Source organism: Nesoenas mayeri (assembly GCF_963082525.1).
Source record: "Nesoenas mayeri genome assembly, chromosome: 7".
Lineage (NCBI taxonomy): Eukaryota > Metazoa > Chordata > Aves > Columbiformes > Columbidae > Nesoenas > Nesoenas mayeri.
This window is the reverse complement of record NC_137551.1, coordinates 11,063,226-11,087,412: the sequence shown is the minus strand read 5'-3', so window position 1 is coordinate 11,087,412 and position 24,187 is coordinate 11,063,226. Positions and strand designations below refer to the sequence as shown.

The 24,187-nt window shown below is 40.4% G+C and overlaps 1 protein-coding gene across 1 annotated transcript; it reads left to right on the top strand.

The window, feature by feature from the left end:
* Positions 1-3,569: 3,569 nt before the first annotated feature.
* On the top strand, positions 3,570-22,998 carry MMRN2 (multimerin 2; the record flags this gene model as incomplete). The annotated part of the gene is made up of 7 exons (XM_080347859.1): positions 3,570-3,847; positions 14,757-14,879; positions 15,986-16,092; positions 17,294-17,362; positions 18,566-18,739; positions 19,855-21,765; positions 22,610-22,998. The coding sequence occupies 7 exons, from the start codon at positions 3,570-3,572 to the stop codon at positions 22,996-22,998; spliced, it is 3,051 nt and encodes a 1,016-aa protein (XP_080203985.1).
* Positions 22,999-24,187: the final 1,189 nt, after the last annotated feature.

Here is a 24,187-nt window from a genome sequence, read left to right as displayed (position 1 = left end):
CATCTTTTCAAACCTTTTTTTTTTTTTTCTTTTAAATACTCAAATTCTCAATTTAAGGCTATAATATAGATCTAAGAGCATTCTGGAGCAGGCAGTGGATCTGGGAAGACAGAAACCAACCAATCAAAAACCAGAATCTATTCACTGAAAATTCAATTCCTAAGGGCTCTTTCTCCAGAGAGAAGCCGTCCGGAATAGCCAGTTTGCTTTCCAAGTACGTACAAGTCATTTATCAAGCGTATGGCTTGGCACTGCTTACTGTGTGGCCACCCATCTCCTCTTGAACTGTAGCTGCAGGGCTCTGCCTCTAAACAAACAGAAAGGGGCCAAGATGAGATTTTTACATTTTATGAAGATTATCCAGAAGACAGTGGTGATATTTGACATCTTGATTATGGAATTGCAAAGGAGACACTGAATTCTCAGGGTGGGCAACATCAGAGTGGGTTAATAAATGTGCTTAATGTAAAGAGTTATAATTACCAGCCAAGGCGAAAGTAGTCCTGACAGTTGTCTGCAAGATCCCAGGGCACACTGAAGAGCCTGGTGTAACCGGCAATATCAACTCTTTAAAGAGTGAAAACAGTTTGAAGAAGCATTTCTTAGAAATACTTGGGGGAAATGGATTTTCATGAATAAGGACACAGGAAAGAAAGCCACTAATGACTGGGGACGAAAAGTGGAGGAACAATAGCTGTCACCTGTCAAATTTAGTTGCTGAAGTAGAGAACTAGTGGGTTGATTTTTTTTTTGGCTAGATGTTCTGAGAACTGCTAGAAACTTCTGAGATGTATCAGGGCAGCTCCAAACACCTCCATGATGCTACTACCACCTCACTTACTGATAAGGTTTCAAGCATGTGTTTGAAGTAACACCAATTTCCACATAATTTTCCAAACTGTGTTTTAAATTTGGTTTGTCTCAGCCGTTTGTTCCATCCCAGCAGTAGTGCCCAGCTCCGTAAGGTATATCGGGGCTAAATTAGGCATCTGAACGGTGAATAGGTAGCTGTTTGTATTAGCTGGTGCACAGTTGCCTTTCTCATCCAGTAGGTACCTCCTAGAAGAGACTGACCTCAGACAGCAACGAGCAAATCATCACAGCAAATGACCTCATGTCTGTTCTCCCTGGTTCCACACTGAGGCACCAGCTCAAAAAGAGAGGCAAAGTTGGGCTGCATCGTGTACCTTAATGTGTTCTCCTCATACCTGTTCCCCTACAGATGTTAAGCAAGAAAACTTACAGCTCAGTCTGCCAATATATCAAATATTATGAACCAACAGTACAACCTGAATGTTATTGAGACACCACAAATGAGAACAGTTATTAGATAAGAAATCTTAACTAGTGTTGTTTAGTAAGGAGAGTCCTTTGAATAATTCATATCTTGCGTGTGTTCATGGCATCATCCTATGCCATGTCCACCATAAGGAAAAATACGTCAGTCCTTGAGACGCTCAATATTTTAACATCTTTCGTAACTGCTACCAAAAATTCATGCTGAATTATTAACTTGCAAACGGCTGAGCAATCTGTGCCTCCTGATTGCTGCACTCGTAGGCAGCACCATTACAAAGGCACATGGAATGGGTTCTTGCACCTGAAGGAACAGATGTTCTGAGCCAGGAGGATGCATGAGAAACATTGCCCTGCAGTTTAGGAGGTATCATATCCATGGAGAAGAAAGATGTAATGGCTGAGTTAAGACTAAGTGGAAAGGTATCTATTGAAAGACAAGTCCAAAGGTTCACAAGTGGGGAAGCTTCAATATCTGTAGCACAAAAATAACTTTTCTGCAAACCACGATCACACAGCAGGTCAGGTTATAAGCCTGTTGTTTGTTTTGTCTCATGTTTGTTTCAGTTCCTTCCCAATAAACGGTCTTATTAAGTAAATATATATATAACACTTAGGTCACATCCAGTATGTGAAACACAGCACACAAAATATTCACACATTACCATGCATTACAGCAGGATGTACACAATTCTGAAATAAAGGCAGCAGGAAGAAACAGAGGGAAGTTACTTATTACATTCAGTCCTCCCTGGAGATGTGATTACAACAGCAAGAGCAGATTTTGCCCTTAAAATGATCAAAATCTCTCTCTGCTTTACCCCATGTGCTACTGTCACTGCCCTAGGGCTTAATTCCTCTTACCCAGCAATGTCTGTCACAGGTCAGTAAGGGCCGTTCTGTGGTTTCCTAGGTTCTTACATTAAGCATTACAGAGAGGCATTCAGAAGGAGTTCAGATCTAACCAGCGATAAGGAGATGAAAATCCATAGCCTCTAATAACAAGGCCTTCCAAAATTCTAGAAAGATTTTATCCTCTATTTTTCAGCTGGCATTGGAATGACCCCAGAAAAGCTTTACATTTAATGCTCTGCAGGACGTGCTGAACTTTGGGCTGCGTACCTCATCATTCAAACTGAGTCATGATCTAGCAGTCCTGCACCAGAATTCCCACCTGTTCTGTCAGTGGAGCATTATTCTCCCTCATTTTATTCTTAACAATGCCAGGGTGCATCACCCTGCAAGATAGTGAGAAAAGAAAAACAGCTTATGACAGCAACAAAACTAAAAGTAGCACCATCAAGTAAAACAAAACCAATTAAAAAATTACATCTAGCCTCCAATGCCTTTTGTTTTGTTTTTTCAGTTGTTAGGATATGGTGATGAAGGAAGCCCTTTACAGCAGCTCTTGGCAAGTGCTTTTTTGTCACACTAATTAAAAATGCACAAAAAAACCCCAGGTGTGAGATCCAAGGATAACAACCTGAATGGAAACTCTTAAAAATGTTCAGTAATTCTGACCTCTCCGAAAGACTACTTTATGAAAATCTTCACTTTGATAGGAACAAATTATGTTTCACAGAGCTACTTTGCAAAGGCCACACAAAAATGGATGTTTGTAAACTTTTTTTTTGCTGTGCATTTACTTCTGAATCCACTAATGCCCATAATTTGTTGTAATAATTTGTTAAATATTTGTTAAATAATTTGTTAAATATTTGTTAAATATTCTGCTGCTAACGCCAGGATATTTAAGACTTTAAATTGTAGTAAAAAACCACATGTGCAGACACTGGAGCAGGCAGGTCTGTGACATTTTCTGGCACTGTAAGGAGAGTCTGTTACACCACTCAGTATTTTCTTTCCTTTCTTTTCTCTTCCTTTCCTTTAAGCTAACATCCTTTTCCTGTGCTGAGGGACAAGGCAGTTGATAAAAGCCGAGTTCCTGTTCACAGATAAGTTTAGAAGGCAGCCAAGCTCAGAAGTTCCTTGAATAAGCTATATTCCTACCACCTCTCTTTTCCCCCCTGTCAGAGACGTTTGAGCCCCACACAGGAACTAGAGTCACATTGTTCAATAGCCACGGACGTTTCCACAGTAGCTGGGAGGGTCGAGAGCTTTTTCCGCTCTTTGTTACACTTTTTTTTTGTTTCCCTTCCTTCTTCCAACTTTCCAGTTAAAGAATATTGCTGGGACATTCCTGAATTAATCCAGGCTGCGCTTCAGAGAAGAGAACAACAGACAGGTGTAACCGAGTGGGGAAAACACCCACAATGCTAGTGAAGCTTCTGCTCATCTGTAATACAATAGGGTTGGCAACACTGGTCAAACACTCAGACTATCATGGACATCATGATGGTTCAGTGCACAAGCCACGAATTTATGAGACCTCTGCATACCACCAGAAGACTCCTCTGTCACAGGAGGAAGAAAGTTATTGGGAGGCAGAAGGGCTCAGGGAGGATACTCAGGATTACCCTTCAAGTATGATCTCCTCACATCAGGAAGAGAGAGATGATTTTGAAGCTGCAGGCTCACAGTCCCGAAATGGGTAAGTACCCCCATGTGTCTGTCTTACATGTAACGGTACTGCAATCCTGTGTGATACCTTTATATCCTGTTGAAAAATTACTATTTTCAATAGAAGTTTCTTATTAGAATATATACGATTTTAGGGATCAGTCTATATCCAAACAGGAGGGGTTTACATGTTTTAACTACAGAAACAGAAAGCTGAATCGCTTGTGGAGGATGAAACCACAGATGGGACCTTCTTTTTGTCTAGTCCAAGTCAGCAGAATGGGGCTAGGTCTCTGGACACACTTGGCAAATATGAAGCTTTCCAGTTCAGCTGTAGCACCATAAAACAAAACACTATTTCTAGCAAAGCAAAACTAGATGAAATTAATTTACTGACTTTTTCTGATCACAAACCGATGCTGATTATTTTTGCCCATTATCAGAATGTGCCTGGCTGCAGACTTAGGCCTTGTAAATGGAGAGGAAAAAAATGGAAGGCTGTCAGCAAAATAAAAACAGTGAAGAGTAAATGTAACAAAGCAAGTTATAATAAATAAGCATGATGATGACTACAAATTCAAGCCCCCCAAAAGGTTTTCATGACAGTGAAATGCTTCTCGTGGTAATCTATAGCAGAAGAGCAGCCATCCTGGGTAGAAAAGGCATGTACTTTCACTAGAAAGATTTCCAAACAGTATGATTTCTGTAAGTTTTACAGGGCACGTAAGTAGGTCTCTAAATGTTTAAAATAGATTAAAACCAAGCAGGACAGTGAATGAATCTTTCATAGCCCTGATGGATGGGTACTGCAGAGCCCTGCTTGGGAGAGCTGAAACAGCAGCACAGTGAGTGCTGTTCCCAGCTCAGCACTTTAGCATGCCCTGGAATTTTTCCCTCTTGAGGAAAGGAAAAAAGGAAGATGGAAACAGACTATAAAACCTTGTTCATGTCATGCTTCCCTTTCATGCAAACTGAAGTATGCAATCTTGTTTCTAATCTCATCTACATGTAAAATTAAGGCCTCCCTCCTCTGTGTAGCATGGTGAGTGCATTAAAACCCTGTTGTCCTTCATACTACATCTTCCCACAAATCTGTACCTCTAACCATTGACCTTAAGTCATTTTCTAAGGCCTGTAAGTGTTGACTTCCAGTTTCCTGATGGGTAGTGTTCAATAATGACATGCACTGTTAATTCATCAACTCCTGGTTAATGCATTTCAGACACTGTCAGAGGAAGGAAAACAAAGCCTAAGTGGTACTCAGGACTTCCATGTTATACTGCAAGGTGGTAATCATTCGATTGCCTGTTGAAATGCCAAAGCATTCTGAAAATTGACAACCAATGGTAGGACAAGGGGTAATGGGTTCAAAGTGGAACACAAGAGTTTCCAGCTACTGTGGAAACGAAGTGTGGAAACACACTTCTTCTCAGTGAGGGTGACAGACACTGGAACAGGCTGCCCAGGGGGGTTGTGGAGTCTCCTTCTCTGCAGACATTCAAAACCCGCCTGGACACCTTACTGTGTAACCTCATCTGGGTGTTCCTGCTCCGGCAGGGGAATTGGACTGGATGATCTTTGAGGTCCCTTCCAATCCCTGGCATTCTGTGAACACTATAAGTACAATGAGAATTGAATGGTGGAAAAAGTTGCATGTATAGGTTAGCAAGATGCTGTGATATACTGTCCTAACAGGGTTTTCTTCCCTTGCTCTGTAACTTTGTTCAGCACTAGCTTGTGTTCAGTACCAGCTATTACTCATCCTAATTTCCTCCCAAGAGAAATACTTCCTCCTTTTATCGAGATAGTTGCATAATGAGTCAAATCATCACATTCTTCCCAATTAGAAAGCTGTCTTGATGACTACAGACAATCAAAATTTAGCCTGGTAGTAGCTTTTAAGTTATTTGTTCTTTTGCTAGAAAGTGCACACAAATCCAGGAAGCCAGCACATCTTACAAAAGAAATTTGAGACTTTAAGAGCAATTATGTCCAAAAGTGAGGGTAGAGAGTATGAGTAAGGGGTGTCAGCATAGATCCCCTTGTAACTGCACTCCAGATTCTAGAAGTCATTACAAACAGTTGAGGCAATGTACCTTCAGAGCCTGAAGTCCTCAAGGGTGCGTCAGGTGCCCATGGCTGGAATACTCTGCTACGCACAGACAAGCAGTTGTAATGGATCTGGTATTTCCTCCTTACAAGTGTGACACACGCCCTGGAAAAAAACATTTAGGAACCGGGCTTTTATTTCTAAAGCAGAGAGCAAGAAAAAAAAGCATCAGGAGTTAACCAGGAATTAAGAGATAAAGGAACATAAAGATGTGCCACAAAGAAGAGCCTGGCTGGTGGAAAATAATTTTCTACCCAATCTATGTCCCTCTTCTAGTTTGCTTTTAAAATAAGATAATATTTTCAGAACTAGGAAAGAAACAAACGAAATGTATGGAAACTTTGTCTTCAAGCCAATGTTTTGACTCTCATCATTTTCTAACAAAAATGATGTGTTTTTTCCAACCTGTTGCTATTTTCCCCATGTATGAGGAATAGCAGTTGTTACAAAATATTCTCAGATTAAAAAAAAAAAAAAAAAAGAGATTATATTTTCTTATTGTAGTTATTTGAATAATTGAGACTACCACAACTAGTAACTAGACAGAATCCTCTGGTTTCTATTTCAGCACGTAAGGTGAAATGACTCATTAGATCCCAGTCAAATGCTTGGATATATTTCATTTAAAAAATCCCCAAAAGATAAATGAAGCATCTAAAAGGTGCAATTCCACCACATGCTATCTCTGACAGCAAAGCCTAAAGCTGCCTGTACGCTCAGTTGGCCTGACCTGTCAGTCAAGTAATACTGTAAACAAGATCACTTCAGTGTTCCAGGTTAAAAATAAACTTCGAAAAAAAGCAGAGGTTATTTTTAACTTTCTGTCTCAGTAAACACACTGACAGAGTTGGTCCCCAAATGGTTGACTCACCCAGTAAGGGAGAAATGGACTGTGGTGGTGCGATGGGAAGGAGCACAGCAACTCAGCAATTAAAGCTGGTTTCCCCAGCTATGACAAAGTCTCACAGGCCTTCTCCTTTGTCTTTCCAACGTGTAATCACTGCCAAGGAGCCCCTGTTTTGGATTTGCCCTCTCACTGGGCAGGTGATTTGGTTCTCTGTCTTTCCCTTTAATCTGCAGCAACATGCACCTATTGGGACTTTTCTTACAATGTGTTGGCAAAAAATGAAAACAAACAATCAAACAAACCAAACCCCACCCCCCACATTACAAACAGCAAAGGCAGAAGTCACCCTTGAATACAGGAAGGCTTTCTGATGTCACCCAGGTACATTGCTATCTCACTGAAACACACGCCTCTTCCTTTAATTTGGCACTGACACAGCCACAAAAAAGTAGGCCTCTTTTTCTGATTGTACAGGGTGTCAAAATACAGAACAAGTATCTTCTGAAGTAAAGATAAAGCAGGGAAAATCCAAATCAGTCTTATTCTAGGGGAAATCAGAACAATGCTCAGTCTTAATAGCTTATTTTCTTTGTCTGCTCTTACAGGAAAATATCCATTGATTTAATTAAGACCAGTTTGACACTGACTCATCCATTTCTTCAAAATTAGTCAGGGGCTTTCTTAGGAAGCTGATGGGATACTGAAGTTCACCAACAAAGGCACATAGAATATATGCTTAAAATAAAACATGTTTGGATGAAATGCAGCCAAACGCGATCTTCAGCCCCTGACATCCTGCAAACCAGTGGAATGGCCGCGGAGCGCTCAACAATAGCCTTCGTGGTGCCAAGTTCATTAACAGAAGCAATGGTTTCCTATCGAAGTAAGGCACTTGGCTCCTTTCAGGATTTCAGTAAACTCTCCAGTAAAGCTTTTGCCTCAGACAATGACTGCTGACCAACCCCATCACTCAATATTTGTCCCTCTTGCTGAGCTGCAGGGGGAATGGCTCCCCGTTAGTGTATTTGATGCAAATGGCACAGCTTCACTGCACACAATATAGGAGTTATCAAACTCTCTGTGCCCAAAGCATCATTTCATTTCCTTTGTTACAAAATGCACTAGTGCAAGCTGCAGCAATTCATTCTTCCCCCAGATAGCAAGAGATCTCATTTCTGCACAGCCACAGGACCACCATCAGCACTATTACCACATGGATCTGATGCCTTCATACTCCCGAGGGTCAATGTGCCTTGAACCCATCCGTGGCCAACCCGGAACCAAACTACACTCATGCCCAAAACATGATCAGGGCAAACCCTGGTGCACGTTGCACCCAGAGTGCACCCTGTCTGAGAAGCTTGTCTGCCTGCGCATTTTTCACTCGCTGGCAGGTTCATATTGTGGGGAGGATAATATAAATGAGGCAATGGCTGTGATGCTCTGTGAAGAGGAAAACCTCTTGCGTTTACATCTCTGAGGTAGCTTGTACAACAGCCTCCTTTCTCTGGAGCTGCTGCTCCCAGCAAGGCTTCAGGTTCAGGACCAGATTTGCTCAGAAAGCCTTCGCTACACTAAGTCTTTAGGACATTCGGCAGGACAAGTCCCAGCTGGTAACAGACCAACTGGGTCTACTGTTGGAATAAAAGTGGCATTCAAGCAGCATTGCTCAGGGCTCTGGAAGACTTCCAGCACTGTATGGAGATCCATATGTTTGAAATTACCACTGCCACTCTTTTCAGCCCAGCTCATTAAGGAAAACCAGAAATCAATTAGTCTACTTAAACTCCAGTGAAAACCAGGGTGGTTTGTGGGATAAGTCACAGGAAGATCCCAGATCCTGCCTGAGATGGAGCTCTGCTCCTCCTAAGGGAAAGACAGAGAAATATGAGTTTCTGCTGTCCGATTGTAATACACGGCTGCTGGCTGCTTGGAAAGAGATGGAGAATTCGCTGCTAGACTATCAGCAATTAGTCCCTGTCTGCTAATTAAAAACCCAGCGGCACACCATGTTCCCTTGGAGAGCCAGCACCTTTTTCAATGCCTGAATACCTTCTGCATTCCATAACCAATAAAAAGATAAGTCTGTCCTAAAACTGACATGCATAGTCCTAGTTTAGCTTAATTTAAATGTGATATTTTACCTCTGTTTTATTGAGGCTACTTTTGCTTGCCAGTAAGAACTTTGACAGAAAAACAGAAAACAGATTATTCCATAGCTAATTCTGCTTCAACTGGTATAAACGTGGAGTCATTCTGTGTAAGTTAGTGCGAAATCACTTGATTAAATTAGAAGAACATGGTCCTCTGTTGTCATCTTGTAGCACATTTAAGCACCAATTATTGCATATCTGGTGCCTTTTGCACAGTATAGAAAAGGAAAGTGTCATGGACTGGAAAGTTTTGCCCTTCGTCAGTTGTAGACACGGGAATGGCTGGACAGGAGTTTTCCAAATAATCATATACACTGGCTTCCTTGAGAATAGAAAGCTGAGGAAACCGATGTGAAGGACAACTTGGTTGTACAGCCAAAGGAACAACAAAACTTATGGAAAAACAAGAGCCTGAAGTCATGAAGTTTCTGTTCAGGCAAAAATTCCACTGACCTTGGAAGTGTCTAAAATTATGCATTGCAGAGCCAATCACGAGAACATGTAACCAAGGAAAGTAAAGCATGTAAGTACCTAGCTGAGCTGGGGGATGTAACTCACGCTCACTATCATGCTGTGATGGTTGCTGTAGCAGTGTATGAAGAAAGAGACAACCCTGTGTTCATTTGAGCAGAGTGATAATTACTGCAGACCAGCCATCTCACTTTATCCCCTGGTTCTGGGGGTTTTATTTTCTAATAAGGTGGCCCAACCAAGTGCTAGAAGCAGAGATAGAACTACATGCATTATGCAATATTTCTGTAAAAGCAGAAGTAGTCTCCAACCTAAGAAAAAAATCATTGTAAGATCAGTTTTTAGTTTAAAGACCTTAAAGGTTCAACTAAAAGGAGCTTAAGCTAAAACAAATTCACTGAATCTTATTTAAATAGAAAACACTTTGTCATGAGATGTATTTAATGTCAAACAAAAGAATACACTTGCCTCAAAAAAAAAGGCAAAAGTGGACAGATGCATGTGAAGACAATGTTTTATAACCAGATTAGAAGAAAGCTTAGAGAAAAAAAAAAAGCACCTAGTCTAGCAGAGAAAATTACTCAGATACCTTTTTTCCCTGGATGAAAAAAAAAAATAAAAGATTATTTTGTTTGGAATGTAAAAAAAGGAAAAGCAAATGAACAAATTAAACATCAGTAGCCCTGGATTTACTAGGCTTCCCTGACATGTTGCTCTAACTCACAGTATTGTGATAAACATTACCGTTCACCAGAGTGGAGAGAAAGCTCTTCTCCTCTCCTCACATGAGCAACTCCTTTCTCCTCCTCACTCTCCTTGGCAGCAGAAGCTTGAATCAAAAGGAAATCATTAAAGAGAATAAAACCAGAGGGTGTTAAGTCGGTTATATATTCAGTGAATGAAGTGGCATAATTACAAAGCAGGGGAAAAAAAGTACAGAAGCAGAACACAAAGCTGCTGTGTTCCAGAAATCAGCTGAATAAAGAAAGCGCTATTTGTGCAAGAGCAGCTCTTTGAAACTTCATAGACTGAGTCAGAGCTCACTGGAGCCAGCGGAACAACTCCTGCTCACCTCATTGAACTTTAGATCAAGCCTTTCTAAGTCTTCCCATTGTTCCACATTACATTAAAGAATGACATATTTTCCCTCAAGTTTAATACAGTTAAGTATTTTTAGTTACAGATAGCAAAGTTTCCTTAAAGGAAGCATTTGACAAGATGTGCAAAAAATACTGCAATAAAAGCTTCATCTTTGGGCACATGTATCATCTATATTGCAGCTCATTACAGACGGGAAAGACAGGCCTTATTCACTTATACGATGAAAGAATAAATTTTGATAAGCTTCATGGAACTCAAAACCCCTAAAAGCTTTTGCGATCAAAACATAATATTATGTAGCCATCCAGCTCCACAAATAAGCTTTTAAGATCAAGTGAGAAAGAACTAGTGAGCAGACACTAAAGAAAAATGGACATAAGAAAATGTGACCACCATTAACAGAAGCTTTTCTTGAGAGTATATCAAACTCCCTTTCCTTCATGGTATTCATTCTGCATAATGCTAATAACTGTCCAAAGTAGGCGTTGAATTGGGATCAGCTGTTAATTCAATTTCTGATATAATGTCGCCCCCTCCTACAAGTGGGAAGCCCACCACATACCTCCAACACATTAACAGGTTTTGAAAAGTAATCCTCATCTTTTCTATTAAACGTGAGTGCACATTTACATGTGCAATATAGCAAAAGTACTCACAGTCACACAACACCACAACCTTGCTCGCACATGAGCTGATGCATGTAAACATTTGGTTTAGATTTGTGTGGCTTACATGACTCAAAGGACTTGTTTGGGAGCTGCGTATGGTGGGAAAAACAAATCAGCCCAGATGGTGATTCATGGGGCGTGGATTATTTTCATTAGGAAAGGACAAAACACTAAAGCCAAAGAATTCTATTTTAAAGGAGGTTTCCACGCTGAATGCCTGCGTCTGGCAGGCATCCCATGGGCAGATCCAAGATACTGCACCTAGCGCTGATGCCAGCGAGCTCCAGCAGCAGCATTCGGTCACTGTATTCCCCAGAAAAACAGCAGAGAGGATCTGAGGGGAGAAAAGGCACTCCCCAGCTCTGGCTCGCTGGGCACATGAGAGAGGGCAGCCTAAAGACAAGCACAAATCAGGCCTCTGTTTGAGAGTTATTCCTCTCCTGCTGAGCACTGACAAGCAATGGAGGCTGATTTCGAAAGCCTGGCAGACACAGGCACATCTCGGAGGCAGGCATCATCCACAGCATGCGTGTCAGTCTGCTGGCTTCAACTGAACTGCTTGGTGACACAAGCAGAGTGTTTGGCTCTCCAAGAGTAATGAGTTAATAAACTTGAGGATTTGTCCTCTGGTTCAGTCCCATAGGAAACAAGACTCCCATTGATAACAGGCACAAAAATTCACCCAGTCACTTGCAAAGGCCTTAAAACTACAGCTCACCAAAAGAGCTGTTTTGGCTTGCAGTCCCAGCCCAGGCTGCAGACAACTGCTTTCCTGTTCAGCTTTCCCAGCGCTGCAGGCTTTGCCAGATTCCTCCCCCTGCTTCTAAGAGATGAAGAGTTTTGCTTGCACGGGTGCTCGCTGAAATCAGAGTCGTGTTTTCCTTAAGAAACAGGGAAGCAAAAAGGCTGTGTCCCAGCAAGCCTGGTGAAATGTTCCCAGCCAGCCCGGGCTGCGTGCCCTTTCCTCCCCTGCTTTCCAGCTTCCCTCCATTCTCCCAACTGCCCGGTCACGGCAGCCACAGCTTCTGCTTTTGTGTTGGACTCAGTTCCCCATTGTTTCTGCAGCTCTCTCAGAGAGGCAAACTTTTTCCATATATGCTGATTATCAGAGATTTGGTTCCTGTCTTCCCATTTAAAAATATACTCCTTCAAGTTCAGCTGTTCTTCACCAGACACAGCTCTCTCCCCCACACACAATGCTCCACTCCGTTTTAACACAAGCTGAGACAAACTCATGGAGTACAAGGCCCCCTGATCTCTCCAAATACCCCAAATAACATGATCAGTACTGCGTAAGGCCTGATATTACTTTTGTTCTGAGAAACTTGATTTCTTAAGGGAAAGGAATTCAATAGTATGCATGACAGCATATAGTAGGATTTCTGATTTTTCTCCAGGCTTCATTAAAGCAGATATGCTGCATATATTGATAGCAGCAAGCTCTAAGGCTCATAGTAATGGCTGCGACTGTACCGCATGCTGTTTTACTGGAGGTAGAATAGCAGAGCCCTAGAGCTGTCAGAGAGAAAAATGCAAATCACATGAAAATAGCACCTTCTCACTTATCAGATTTACTCTTGGGTATTTAAACCATCCAGTGACAAACTTTTGGGTACTGAATTGCCAGCAGCAGTATAGGAAGAACAATGTTAAAAAAAAAAAAATTAAAACCAAAAACCAAATAACAACCAGTTCCTGTCATTGCTAATATACCTGTCACATGGACATCTAACATAAAGGTAGCTCAGTTTTTAAGGTTCAAGTGGTCTTCAACCAGAGCAGCTAATTTCAGGACAATTAGAGAACTGTTTCCTCTGCAGGTGTTTTACTGTGAGGTCTCAAACCCCTTTGGAACTGAATTCATGCCAGTCTTCCCATCTGGAAAACAAGACTGTGACTGAAACTGTGGAGTCGGGTATTTCAGTTCGGAATAGCCAGTGAGCATCAAGGGATGTTTGAAGGAGCCGAATGTTCTGCCGCAAAGGGCAGAGCCGGATTTCATGGGCCACTGGGGAAGACGGAGCCCTTTGCAGCCTGTCTGAAGCTGGCACGGGCTGTGGAAGGTCACCAGTTCCGAGCCTAAACCACAGAGGCTGAGCTGCCAGAGTCAGTGTAAGACCCTTATCCCTCAAAAACTGCACCTTCATTTGAAAAGAGGAACTAAATCAAATCCCTGCTTCCATTTCGCAGGACAGGAACCAGCCAGGTTACCTCCTAACCTGGCAGCCTGTTTGGACCTGTTTGTATGGAGACACTCTGGAAAGTTAAGTTACATTGGCTAAAACAGTGCAAGTGGTATATATTTTTTCATTTCTCTCTCTGAACTGCTCAAACCCACCTTTTCCCTAAGGACGAGGATTAGCACATTTTAACATCTGTATGTTGTTAATGGTATGTGGCAACTTCCTAGCGGCTCTGCATGCACACACAGTACTGGAAATAACCATGGCAGGTGCTCTCCTACTACAGGCAGGACATGGAGCCAAACTTGTGTGAAACACAAGGCCCTAGACTGTCTTTAAGACAAGTTGTCTGTAAAACGCAATTGCTGGTTCAGTGACTCTTCCTCTGAAGGTTTCGTGGCCAGAGTTAAACAGTGGGAGGGCAGAGACTACTTGTCTCCCTATAGCTTCTTTGTCCATAGCTGTCACATCTCTTCTCTACAGGATCCTACTCATAGAGTCCTTTGGTGTTTAACTGGTAAACTTCTGTAAACACACTTTCTGAAACAATCTGTTGAATACACACATAGTTTCTGAACAATAATTGCGATTACTAATTAATCAGAGGCTATTTTTTCCATTTCCCATTATAGTCGTTACGACTTCCTGTCACTTGTGATCTTGGATTTTAACCATCAAACTTCAACCAACCACACACTTCCATTTCTTGACTTCGAACTTTTGAAAAGGAAGAGGCTCATCTATACTCTGGGATAAACAGATGCCTATACATTTCTGAATTGGAAAATTTACCAGACTAGTAAGACTCATGTGTCCTTGCTATAAGCATAAAATTAAAACTCAAGAAAACCATCTTCATTTTTCCAATATTATTTTCCTGCAGGTGATGGGAGAAAGTATTTCAAAGCCAGTCCAATGAATGAAGTTCAATCAGTCACTACATTATCTTGGAGAAGTAATACTTAGGAAGGCACTGATTATTAATGGAGTTTATGTAGGATTAAGTTTTCAGAAGCAGTCTGCCTCAACCTGATGAGTCACTCATTAGGCATCTGAAATGGCAACATGCCAAGAAAGGCACTTTGACATTTAAAATGACATTAACCTGCAGGTTATCGTGAGATGGAAATTTCTCTTGCTAAATGAAAGGTCTGGAAATGGAACTAATGCATCAAAGTTCAGACAATCAACCCTTCTGTAGCAAATCCCGATAAACATCCCAAATCAAAACAAAAGAACTGGGAGTGGAGGGAGAAGCTAGCGAGCATTTTCCACTTTCCTCATCATCCAGCTGAAAAAAAAAAAATATAATAGAAGACCTTTCTGCATTTCTTCCTTGGCACTGTTACAAGCAGATACTTCAAAAGACCTACTTCAAATTCCTTTCCCATGTCTTTCTTCCACTAGGAACTGGTGTTCCTTCACACAGTCCCGCCTGGTAACATACATAGAAGCCTGCATGAAGGAGAAGTACATAGTCAACTCCCAACAGCCCTGTCTAAATGGAGCACCAGACTGCCAGAAGATCATGTAAGTATCCTAAATAAAACCAATGAAGGCAACAGAATTTTCTCTGAAGCATCTGCATGACATTCAAAATTATTTAATGACAGATTTTAAAAAGAATTAAAGCACCTACTCAATTTAATACCGAAGTGATATAGGATCTGATTCACATACCTAATGTAAGAGGCATTTAAGTAACCTGTGCAAATACCTGCCTTTCCAAGCCATAAAGTACAGGGGTACATGGCGATTAAGTGATTTTCCAAATCTACCCACATTTATGCAGGAAAAAAAAACAGATAACATACCTCTCCTATTATTTTCAGGTCATAATATACACATATAACTTTAAAAAGTTCTGCCTGTGGCCATCTGTGAGACCACCTCATGGGAGGCATTGGAGATGTGCAGTTGCCCAATTGCTCACTCTTGCAGAAGGATTGGCTGCCCAAAGAGTACTGGTGAAAGCCAACAGTGTCCCTTAAGGCACCAGGACTGATCCATGTTTAAAGCTGGGAGTCGTTGAATCACAATACCCTTTTGAAGTGAAATAATATTTAATACTCACCTACATGTTTTCACGTCTATGTAGTCAAGCTGATAACAACAATGCTTTTGTTATTTGTTAATACAAATTCTCTTTCTCTGGACATAAAAGTTTCATGAGTATTTATAGTGGAGTTTTTCACAAATTTTTATCTTCCTTGGTGCCAGTGACATTTTGGAGTATTTGTTAAAAACAACACTTTCTCTACAACTCATTGGAATATTACAGAAGTAAAAGCTCACTCTACACTTGATTGCCAAAGAATCTATTACAATAAATACTACAGTTGCATTTCTGAGAGTTACATAAATTTGCCATCTGCGACATTTCTCAGACTCGAGTCAGATCAGTGCCTGCGTGTTTGGAAAATCTCTCTCCTGGAGAACAGGAAAATTGCTGTGGATGGCCTCAATGTTTTACTAAGCAGCAGTGACACAGTTTACGACGCATTTCTTAACTGTGTTCTGCATTAGTCATCTAGGAGACACTTGGCACCGGACTGCTGCTAGAGTCAGTGAATTTACCCCGAGTGACGCCAGCTGACTATAAGTTGCAATCTAATGCCCAGACCCTTACTCCTCAGGTACAGGACCGCTCTGAAGCCAGTCTATCAAGTGAAACAGAAGGTTTTGAAGTCTTTGCAGTGGAAATGCTGCCCTGGATTTATTGGCAAAGACTGTGAACAGCATGGTAAGGAAAGCTAGAGAACACGTGTGAGAATTAATAACTAAATGCTAGTCACAGTGGCAAGAAATGATTGCCTGTTTGGTTTTCCTTGTTTTTTTAAGAATGGCTGCCTTACTTTCTTTGGTCTGCTATGCCTCAAATCACTAATACCTTGAAACAAGGAGCAGTTGTACTTAGCTGCAATTAGTAGCTAACAGCATTAGCTACTTCTTCTGTTAGTAGCACCTTTGTAATCTTCACACATGGATAAAGGTATTTGTTTCCCTGGGGCCTGTCAGATGTACAAGTCCATCCAGGAATGCCTAATTCCAGGTAGAAACTGGTGACACCAGAAAGCAACACCAGTATGTGAAATGTCTCTACAGCCAGTTTACAAGATGAAGTTACCTGGCTAGGGAAATTACGACATATCCAAGCCCAAGCAAGCCAGACAGCACTTGCTCTCCAGCCTGCAGCGCTGCCTCTTCCCTGAGAATTTAAATGGATAAAAGGTAATTCCCTGTAGTGATTAAGGCAACCATGACAAAAACATCAGTCGTGTGAGAATTTTCACACAGTCTTCATCTAACTCACCTACCCAAAGAGACTCCCTGGATAAAAAGGGAGTTTCTGTTTTTATCTCTGTAGGTTTAGCTTTTCTTCACAGATTTGCCTTTTAGGTGGTGCCCAAGCCTGACCTTCATTTATAATGTTGGAAGGATATTACCAAATACAGTGCTTTTAGTTTAGTCTCTTCCTTCGTTACACTTGTTGACCAAAACCAGCTCTCTCCATCTTCATCTCCTTATTTGAACAGCATCACTCACTGGAGCTGGTGCCATTAGAAAGTTCAGGTAACTGTGGAACAAGGAAGAGGAATTTTCAGATCTTTTGACAGGATCCCCCAGGAAAAAAACAAAACAAACAAGCAAACAACACACATATTTGCAATAGACTCATTTATTAGGAGAAATAACTCAGCGTAAGTTAAAAAAACACCCCTACTACATAACATTATCATTTATCCAATGTTGTATGCTAGTGCCATATCGCTAGCAAAGTAATTTCTCCAGACAAGATGTTCTTTCCCTAACAAACCTGCAATGCAGAAGCCTGGCTCCACCTCAGTTACGCTACACATGAAATTGCCCTGCATTCTTTTGCTAAACTGTAGTAGTTTCTGCTTCTAAAACATCATCACAGATGTATTCTATCTTAATTGCAGATCCTAATTTTATTCTGGTACCAGAAAATCAAAATGAAGGCCAAGAAGAAGAGGAGTTCTCAAACCACAGTATGTGATTGAAGTTATTTTGCTTGCCATTGTTTTACCTCTCAGTCACTGATCAGAAAAAGAGACCTATTTTTTAGCTGCAATTTTAACATGCTAAGCTATGGACGGTATCTCTAGTGAAAGCATTCTTTGGGAAAGTTTTTACATAGCTACATTTATGGGCATAAATGATGGCTTTTGGTATAACAGCACATGAATGCTCTAGACAAAGCATTCTAACATTTCAAAGTCGTATGCTGGCTGGTCACCAGCGATACCCAGTGAGAATGCCAGCCGGGACAGTGGCACGGATGTTTAACCCCTTGCTCTGCACAACACGCTCACAAGTCTTACCAGAAAAACAATCTATTAAAAATGCTATTTTTTAGCAGCTACGCAGTAGCTTTGAGTTTATTATTATGAGGTACCTAGATTCAAATCTCAGGCACTCTGTCCTACCAATCTAAGTGTGCAAAAAGGACTTCTTACCCTCTGGGAAATGGCGTGGCCTGCAGTACTATCAAGTATCTTCTAGCAGTTGGCTTCAGGGTAGTACTGCAGCCCTGAAAGAGAGTTTTCTTTACATTATACTCTCAGCACTGAATGAATAAGCAGTTGCTTAAGTCTATAAAAAATTAGGTTTAAATGTCAAAGGTAATCCTGAAGGGTAAGAGGTCCCCAGGATGACACAGTTGGGATATACCAGTTTCTGCAACTCTTAGTGTACACTTTGAAATCTACAGCTCAAAATAGCAGGTATTTATTTAGAATAACATCAGTTAAAGGGCCCCTCAGCAAGAGTCAGATATGACACACTCTGTGCTCCTGATTCCTTAGTGAAGCACCACAATTGTTCTTCCCTGCTGTCCTTTTATTCTAGGTTGTTAAACTTTTCAGTCAATTGGCTTGAAAGGAGTTATTATTCCAGAACATTTTGATGGTGTGGGGAGATTTTAAGTGAAGAGCATTTTAATGACCTCATGGCTAGCACAGCTGATATCCTTCTGTTAATGTTTTAATATATTAGGTTTTCATCACTGTTGAAAAAAATCTTTGCAAAGAAATAATGAATTTAGGTGCTATAAATCAACAAACAACCTAAATGTCAGTGCAAAATTTTCAGAGCAAAAGGTACACAGGTGTTCTCAGAGGTCTTGTAGGAATACCTGTCGCCTGGTCGCTGCACTCTGTTGCATTACTTTGTTTTTTTAATCTTGTGATTAGTGTCAACACCTGTGGATTCAAGAGAAATGTTGGAAGTCATTCAAAATCATGAGGCATTACTGGATGATCTTCAAAGTGATATTCATCAAGCAGTCAGCAACTTAGGTGACTTACAGAGAATATTTGAGAACAACGGTACAAGCATGGTGTTAGAAGTGAACCAGAGCAATTCAGGTGAGAGGTCTGATGCAGAATTATCGGCCTGACAAAAGGCCCTGTAAAACCATGCAGACCAGAGAGCAACACTGGAAAACAGAAAAGCCCTGATACTCCTTGGTCTGCTGGTTATTTCTAAAGAGAGTAAAAATTGATGCAATTTCAAGACAAATTAATGAACCAAATTATAGAGTAACTTGAAATGGGAAATGAGATGAAAGGTGAATTCCTTTGTGCTTCTCTGGAATTTCAGAATATGACTTAACCATAGAATAAAGAGGTTGCTTTTACTTCAAATTTGTTAGCTTACTGTTCTGCTTCTACAGCTGCTTCTTTTCTATGGGGATGCAGAGTTTAGGCTTGGTTTTTGTTCTTTTTTCATATTCATGCTATATACTCTGATGTGCAGAGTATCAGACTTAGTTATGTAAAAAAAATGTAATATCCAGCCCTTCTCTGGAACATTATTCCTGCTGTGGGAAAACAAAAAGAGATAATGCATTTGACCTACAAATGTGAGCCACTGGTGCAGAGAAATATTTTCTAATGATATAGACTATTTTCCTCAGTGAACTTCAAGGCATTGAGGTTTGAACAATAAAGTTAGAAGTCAAGCTTTAGAATAATTCATATCTAGTACAGATACTTCACAGATTTTTCAAGTTATTTAGTTGTGGCCTGGAATATTCAGCTGCTAAGATGCTGTATAACTTTGTGAAGTAGAAGGTGCATTGTAGAAAGCATCAGAAAAAGAACAACATTATGAGACAGTTAAACAAGCAAGAGCCCACCAGCTAAGGATTGTTGTGACAATGGGCAGTTACAGCCACTTACAAAACTATTTGTCCAGGGTCTTCAAAATGCAGTATTTTTATGACTTAAATGTGGCAGTCGATACCTATCTAAGTTATTGTCTGCAAACTCAAAGACACGATGTGCTTCACAATAACCTCAATTTAAAATCAAGCTTTTTTTGCAATTGTCAAAATTTATCACATGGTCAGAATTTGGGGTGTAAGATGGCAGTTACTATAGAAAAAATACACACTTGAATTACCCTGGCCAGATTAAGAAGCATTCCAAAAGCAGAATTTAAATTTAATGAGTTATTTTTTTCTAAACTGTGTTAACAGATCTACAGGAAAGGCTTCTGCAGCAAGTTTTGTTTCCTCATGTGGAGAATTTTCTAAGGAAACATTTTAACCCAATGTGGGCAAGCTTCAACAGAAGCTTACAGAACCTCTCGAATATGGTAAGAAACCTGTCCCATGACGTGGAAGCCAACAAGAGAAGCATAGAAAGATTCCAAGAGAACATTGTGCCCAAGAAGGAATTCCAGGAGCTGGGAACTAAGTTTGAATCAAAAGTCCAAGAAAACATAGTGAAAGTTGATCAGGTGAAAAGAGATATAGAGAACCAATTGCAAATGCAGCAGGCGAGTATTCACCATAATCTCACCATGATCAAGGCAGATACTGACACAAAGCTCAAGAAGTTTCACAAGATACAGCAGTTCCATTTCTTAGCTGTGAACAACAGCATAGCAAACATGAAACAAGAGCAAAACAATCTTGAAAATAAATTTGAGACTTTGAAAAATAACTTCACAGAACTCTCCTCACATCATGGTCCCAAAGATGAAAATACCCAGTTAACCATCAGACAAATAAATGACATTCTGGCAGGGCATGCAAAGCAGCTTAAAGAACTTTACATGGAGTCAGATGTGGCCTTTCAGAATATTGCAGTTTTAGAGAGGTGGTTTAAGGAGTTAAAAAAAAATATCTCAAAGTATAGGCCAGAAGATCTTACAATAACTTTAATGGAGAAATCTCTTATTATAGAAGAAAACAAAGCAGCAATGGAAAGGCAGATATCAGAGCTCAACGATACTCTCTCAAATCTTCGGGAAAACTATTCAGATCTGTTGAGGTACATGGAGGAATGTAATTGCCAGAGGATATCTTCTGACACCGATGTACTGGAGGAAGATTTAAAGAATACCACGTACTCCCTTGAAGGCACCCAAAGAAGCTTAAAGGAGATGAAGCACTTAGAGTCAGTTTTCAGAGATCTCTTGAGGAATGAAATTGAAGAGCTCTCCTCAGCTTTTCCATCTATCTACCAGTCCCTTAATCTCCGTCAAGAAGAAAACAGACAGCTTCAGTCGCAAGTTACAGCTTTTTCAGAAGACATAGGTTTATTGAAAAAGAAAGATGAAGAAATTCATCGACACATCAAGTATCTCAACAGTTCTTTTGGCTCTCTTTTGGAAGACGCCATGCGTCATGAAGCAGCACTGGAAGCTTTACTAGGAGAAGAATTTATGGAAATCTTGTTTGAAGATGATCCAAATATCCTAATATTATCAGTATCTCAGGTGCAAGAATCTCTCAGACATATCTCAGATAAACTCCAAGAACAAAACGTGACTTTAGAATCCCTTATGAAGAGATTTCATCTCTTGGAGAGACACCAACAGAATAGTCACCATGCTCGTACATCTCCTAAGCATCACAAAGAAGAAACACAAACATCCTCTACTCTAGATGAAGTTAGCAGTCAACGCAGCATCGTGGAACATATGGAACCTAACTATGAGGCTGCGAAAGATGACTCCTTGGATAGCTCAACTTATAATGATATCATGACTCTGAAGAATGATATTAAACACCTGAGCCTGGCAATCAAGATGCATGAATCCAGAAGCAACATGAATCTCTGCTGCAATCATACAATAGCAAATGTAATTGAGCCACTCAACATTTCTGTGGAAATTCTCTCAGCAGACTTAGCTACCCTCAAGTGGAAGCTGGAGGAACATCTGCTGATTTTTAAAAAGCTATTTGGGAGCAATGAAGAACTAGTTGCCTCAAATATAAGTCTGGATGTTACAAAGATTCAGTCAATGATGACCAGAAAAGTGAGGGGGCAACAGAAAGGTCAAGGCAAGCAGAGAGACAAGAAAAAGCCTGAGAAGCACAGAGAAAATATGCAAATGATAAATGGAAGAAATGCAGTGCAGACAGAACTTTTGGAAAAAGGTGAGTTCTTTTCTTTTACACGCTCATGCGTGGGTAGCTTCTTTCTGGGCCCTGCTCTAAGTGCTACACACACAGCATATTAATTGTGAGACTTTTCAGTATCTTGTGGGATGCTGGAGGGAGAAATTCTTCCATTATTTACATCCTTATTTTGTAGATGCCCATGTTAATGTAGTAGCAGCTTTAAAGCTGATGGGGAGTGCTAGGCTTCCTGGTCACGTTTCTTTTTCCTCTGCTATTTGAGTCTGGAAGGAGTATACTCAAAGCACCAAATCCTGCCTAATGTGCAGATACATGAAGTGAACTGCTGGAATTCACACAAGCAGAACAGGGAGGACTGACCAGACAGCATACTCTAACAGCTGAGCTTCGGGGACAAGTTTTCAGCTTACACTTTACTGTGTCTGTCCAGTTGTCTTTCCCTGGGCACATGTGGTCATAAGCACCTGGTAATTACAACCACCACAGATTAAGCCCTGGCTTTTATGATTGTAGTCCTTGTTATGGGCATATAACATAGAGCAAAAATCAGCCCTTTTAGGCACATCTGTGCTGCAAAACTGTTGTTAAAACTGAAAAAGCAGAGAATGTATTTCAAGCTAATTATTTTTAGGACAGCATTTTTTTTCCTGGATAGTCTCAGCCTTTTACTTTTTTAAGAGTAGTGGCTCAGATATTTTCAGGGAACTATCTGACCTAATCCCAGACACATACTCATTTCAAGCATTTAGCTCTACAAAGCATACAGAAATGAGACTGAGAGGGTTTCATCCTCCCTCCCACTCTGATGATCCTGGGGAGACAACAGTGCTCACTGCTAAAATCCTGTTTCTTTCTTTTTCAGACTCATTGGTGGCATTCCATGTGGGATTCTCAGAAGGAAACGATAAAGAAAAAACTTTGAGGTTTAATGAAACTTACCTCAATTATGGAAACAGCTATTTCCCTGAACATGGGTACTTTAAAGCACCACATAAAGGTGTCTACCTGTTTGTCATCTCTGTGGAGTTTAGTTCAGGACCAGCATTAGGACAACTCTCCTTTAGCCGTGGGTACAAAAGAACCCTCTCGAGCAGTCAGAGGAAAACACCAAATGGAAACACCATGACTACTTTTGCTATGGCAGAAATGGAGAAGGGGGAGAAAGTGTCCTTTGAATTGCTGCAGGGCTCTATAGTGAAACGGAGTCCACCTGGGACAACAATGGCTGGATTCCTAATATTCAAAACTTGAATAGTGACATTTTGTTTTATTGGTATCTTTCCATAGATGCAATGGATCAATTTACTATTGCTTCATCTGTGATGTATTCAATTCTACTGCATGTGTTTAAACATAGCACTACCCCAGATTTGTCTTCATGCTTCTTTTCTGGAAGTGTTTGGCTTTTGAGTAGTTGCTTATGAGCAGCAATGGGATTTTCTTTCAAGTGATAACTGTTTGGACTCCAAATGTATTAGCACACACATTCCCAAATCCTTCCACTGTGAGAATTGCACCTAATTAGATAAATAGGTTGGGTGGGACTTTCTTTACCTATAACACAAATAATTTCTCTTTTCCCCTGGCAAGAGTATTCTCCCATGGCAAACACCCCTACCACTGGCAAGGAAAATATTTTAGGAAGAACTGTATATATCAACTCTCCTATTTTGTGAACAGTAGCTTAAAACCAAGAAGCCAGGACAATTTCACCTTTTAGTTCTCTGTGGATCACAGGCAGCCACAGACTGTCTTGGAGACTTCTGCAACTCATTCCTATTCAATGTTCCAGTCTGGGCACAACATGAACACTAGAAGAGATTGATCAAACTCGTTAAGATGCACCCTGTGCTACTACTTGTAAGCAAAGATCTTAGAAATAGCACGGTCTTTTTGCTTCTGGGCCTGTGTTGTATTTCAGCTACACTGCAGAAGTTTGATAGTAATATACCACTGTTAAGGTGAATGACATCTACAATTAGATATAAGGAAATAAAAAAATACTGGTGAAAATGCGATCCTGAAGAATATAATGAATTCAGCCCAGAGTTCAGCATTTAGTAAATAGTTTAAAACCAGCCATGAAAATAACAGCAAAAAGGCAAGTTCATTGATCTACTGTCATTGTTGAATATCAGTAAAACAAATAGCAGAATTTCTGAACTATAGAGTTTTTTGAATTTCCAGAATCTCAAGATGACCATATCTGGTCATGTCTTAAACTTTTCTGCTGTAAAATAAAATATCCTAAAAGCTTTCATTTTAAACAAGTGCAATTGTTGTGGGATTTTTCCTTGGTTATCCTACTATCTTACAAAACAATATTAAAACAATTACATTTGCCAAAATGAAATGCATTTAGAAATTTCCAATATATTTGATGAAAGAAATACATTCTTCTTACGTATTTTATACCCCTATAAGGTAGCATTTTTTAACA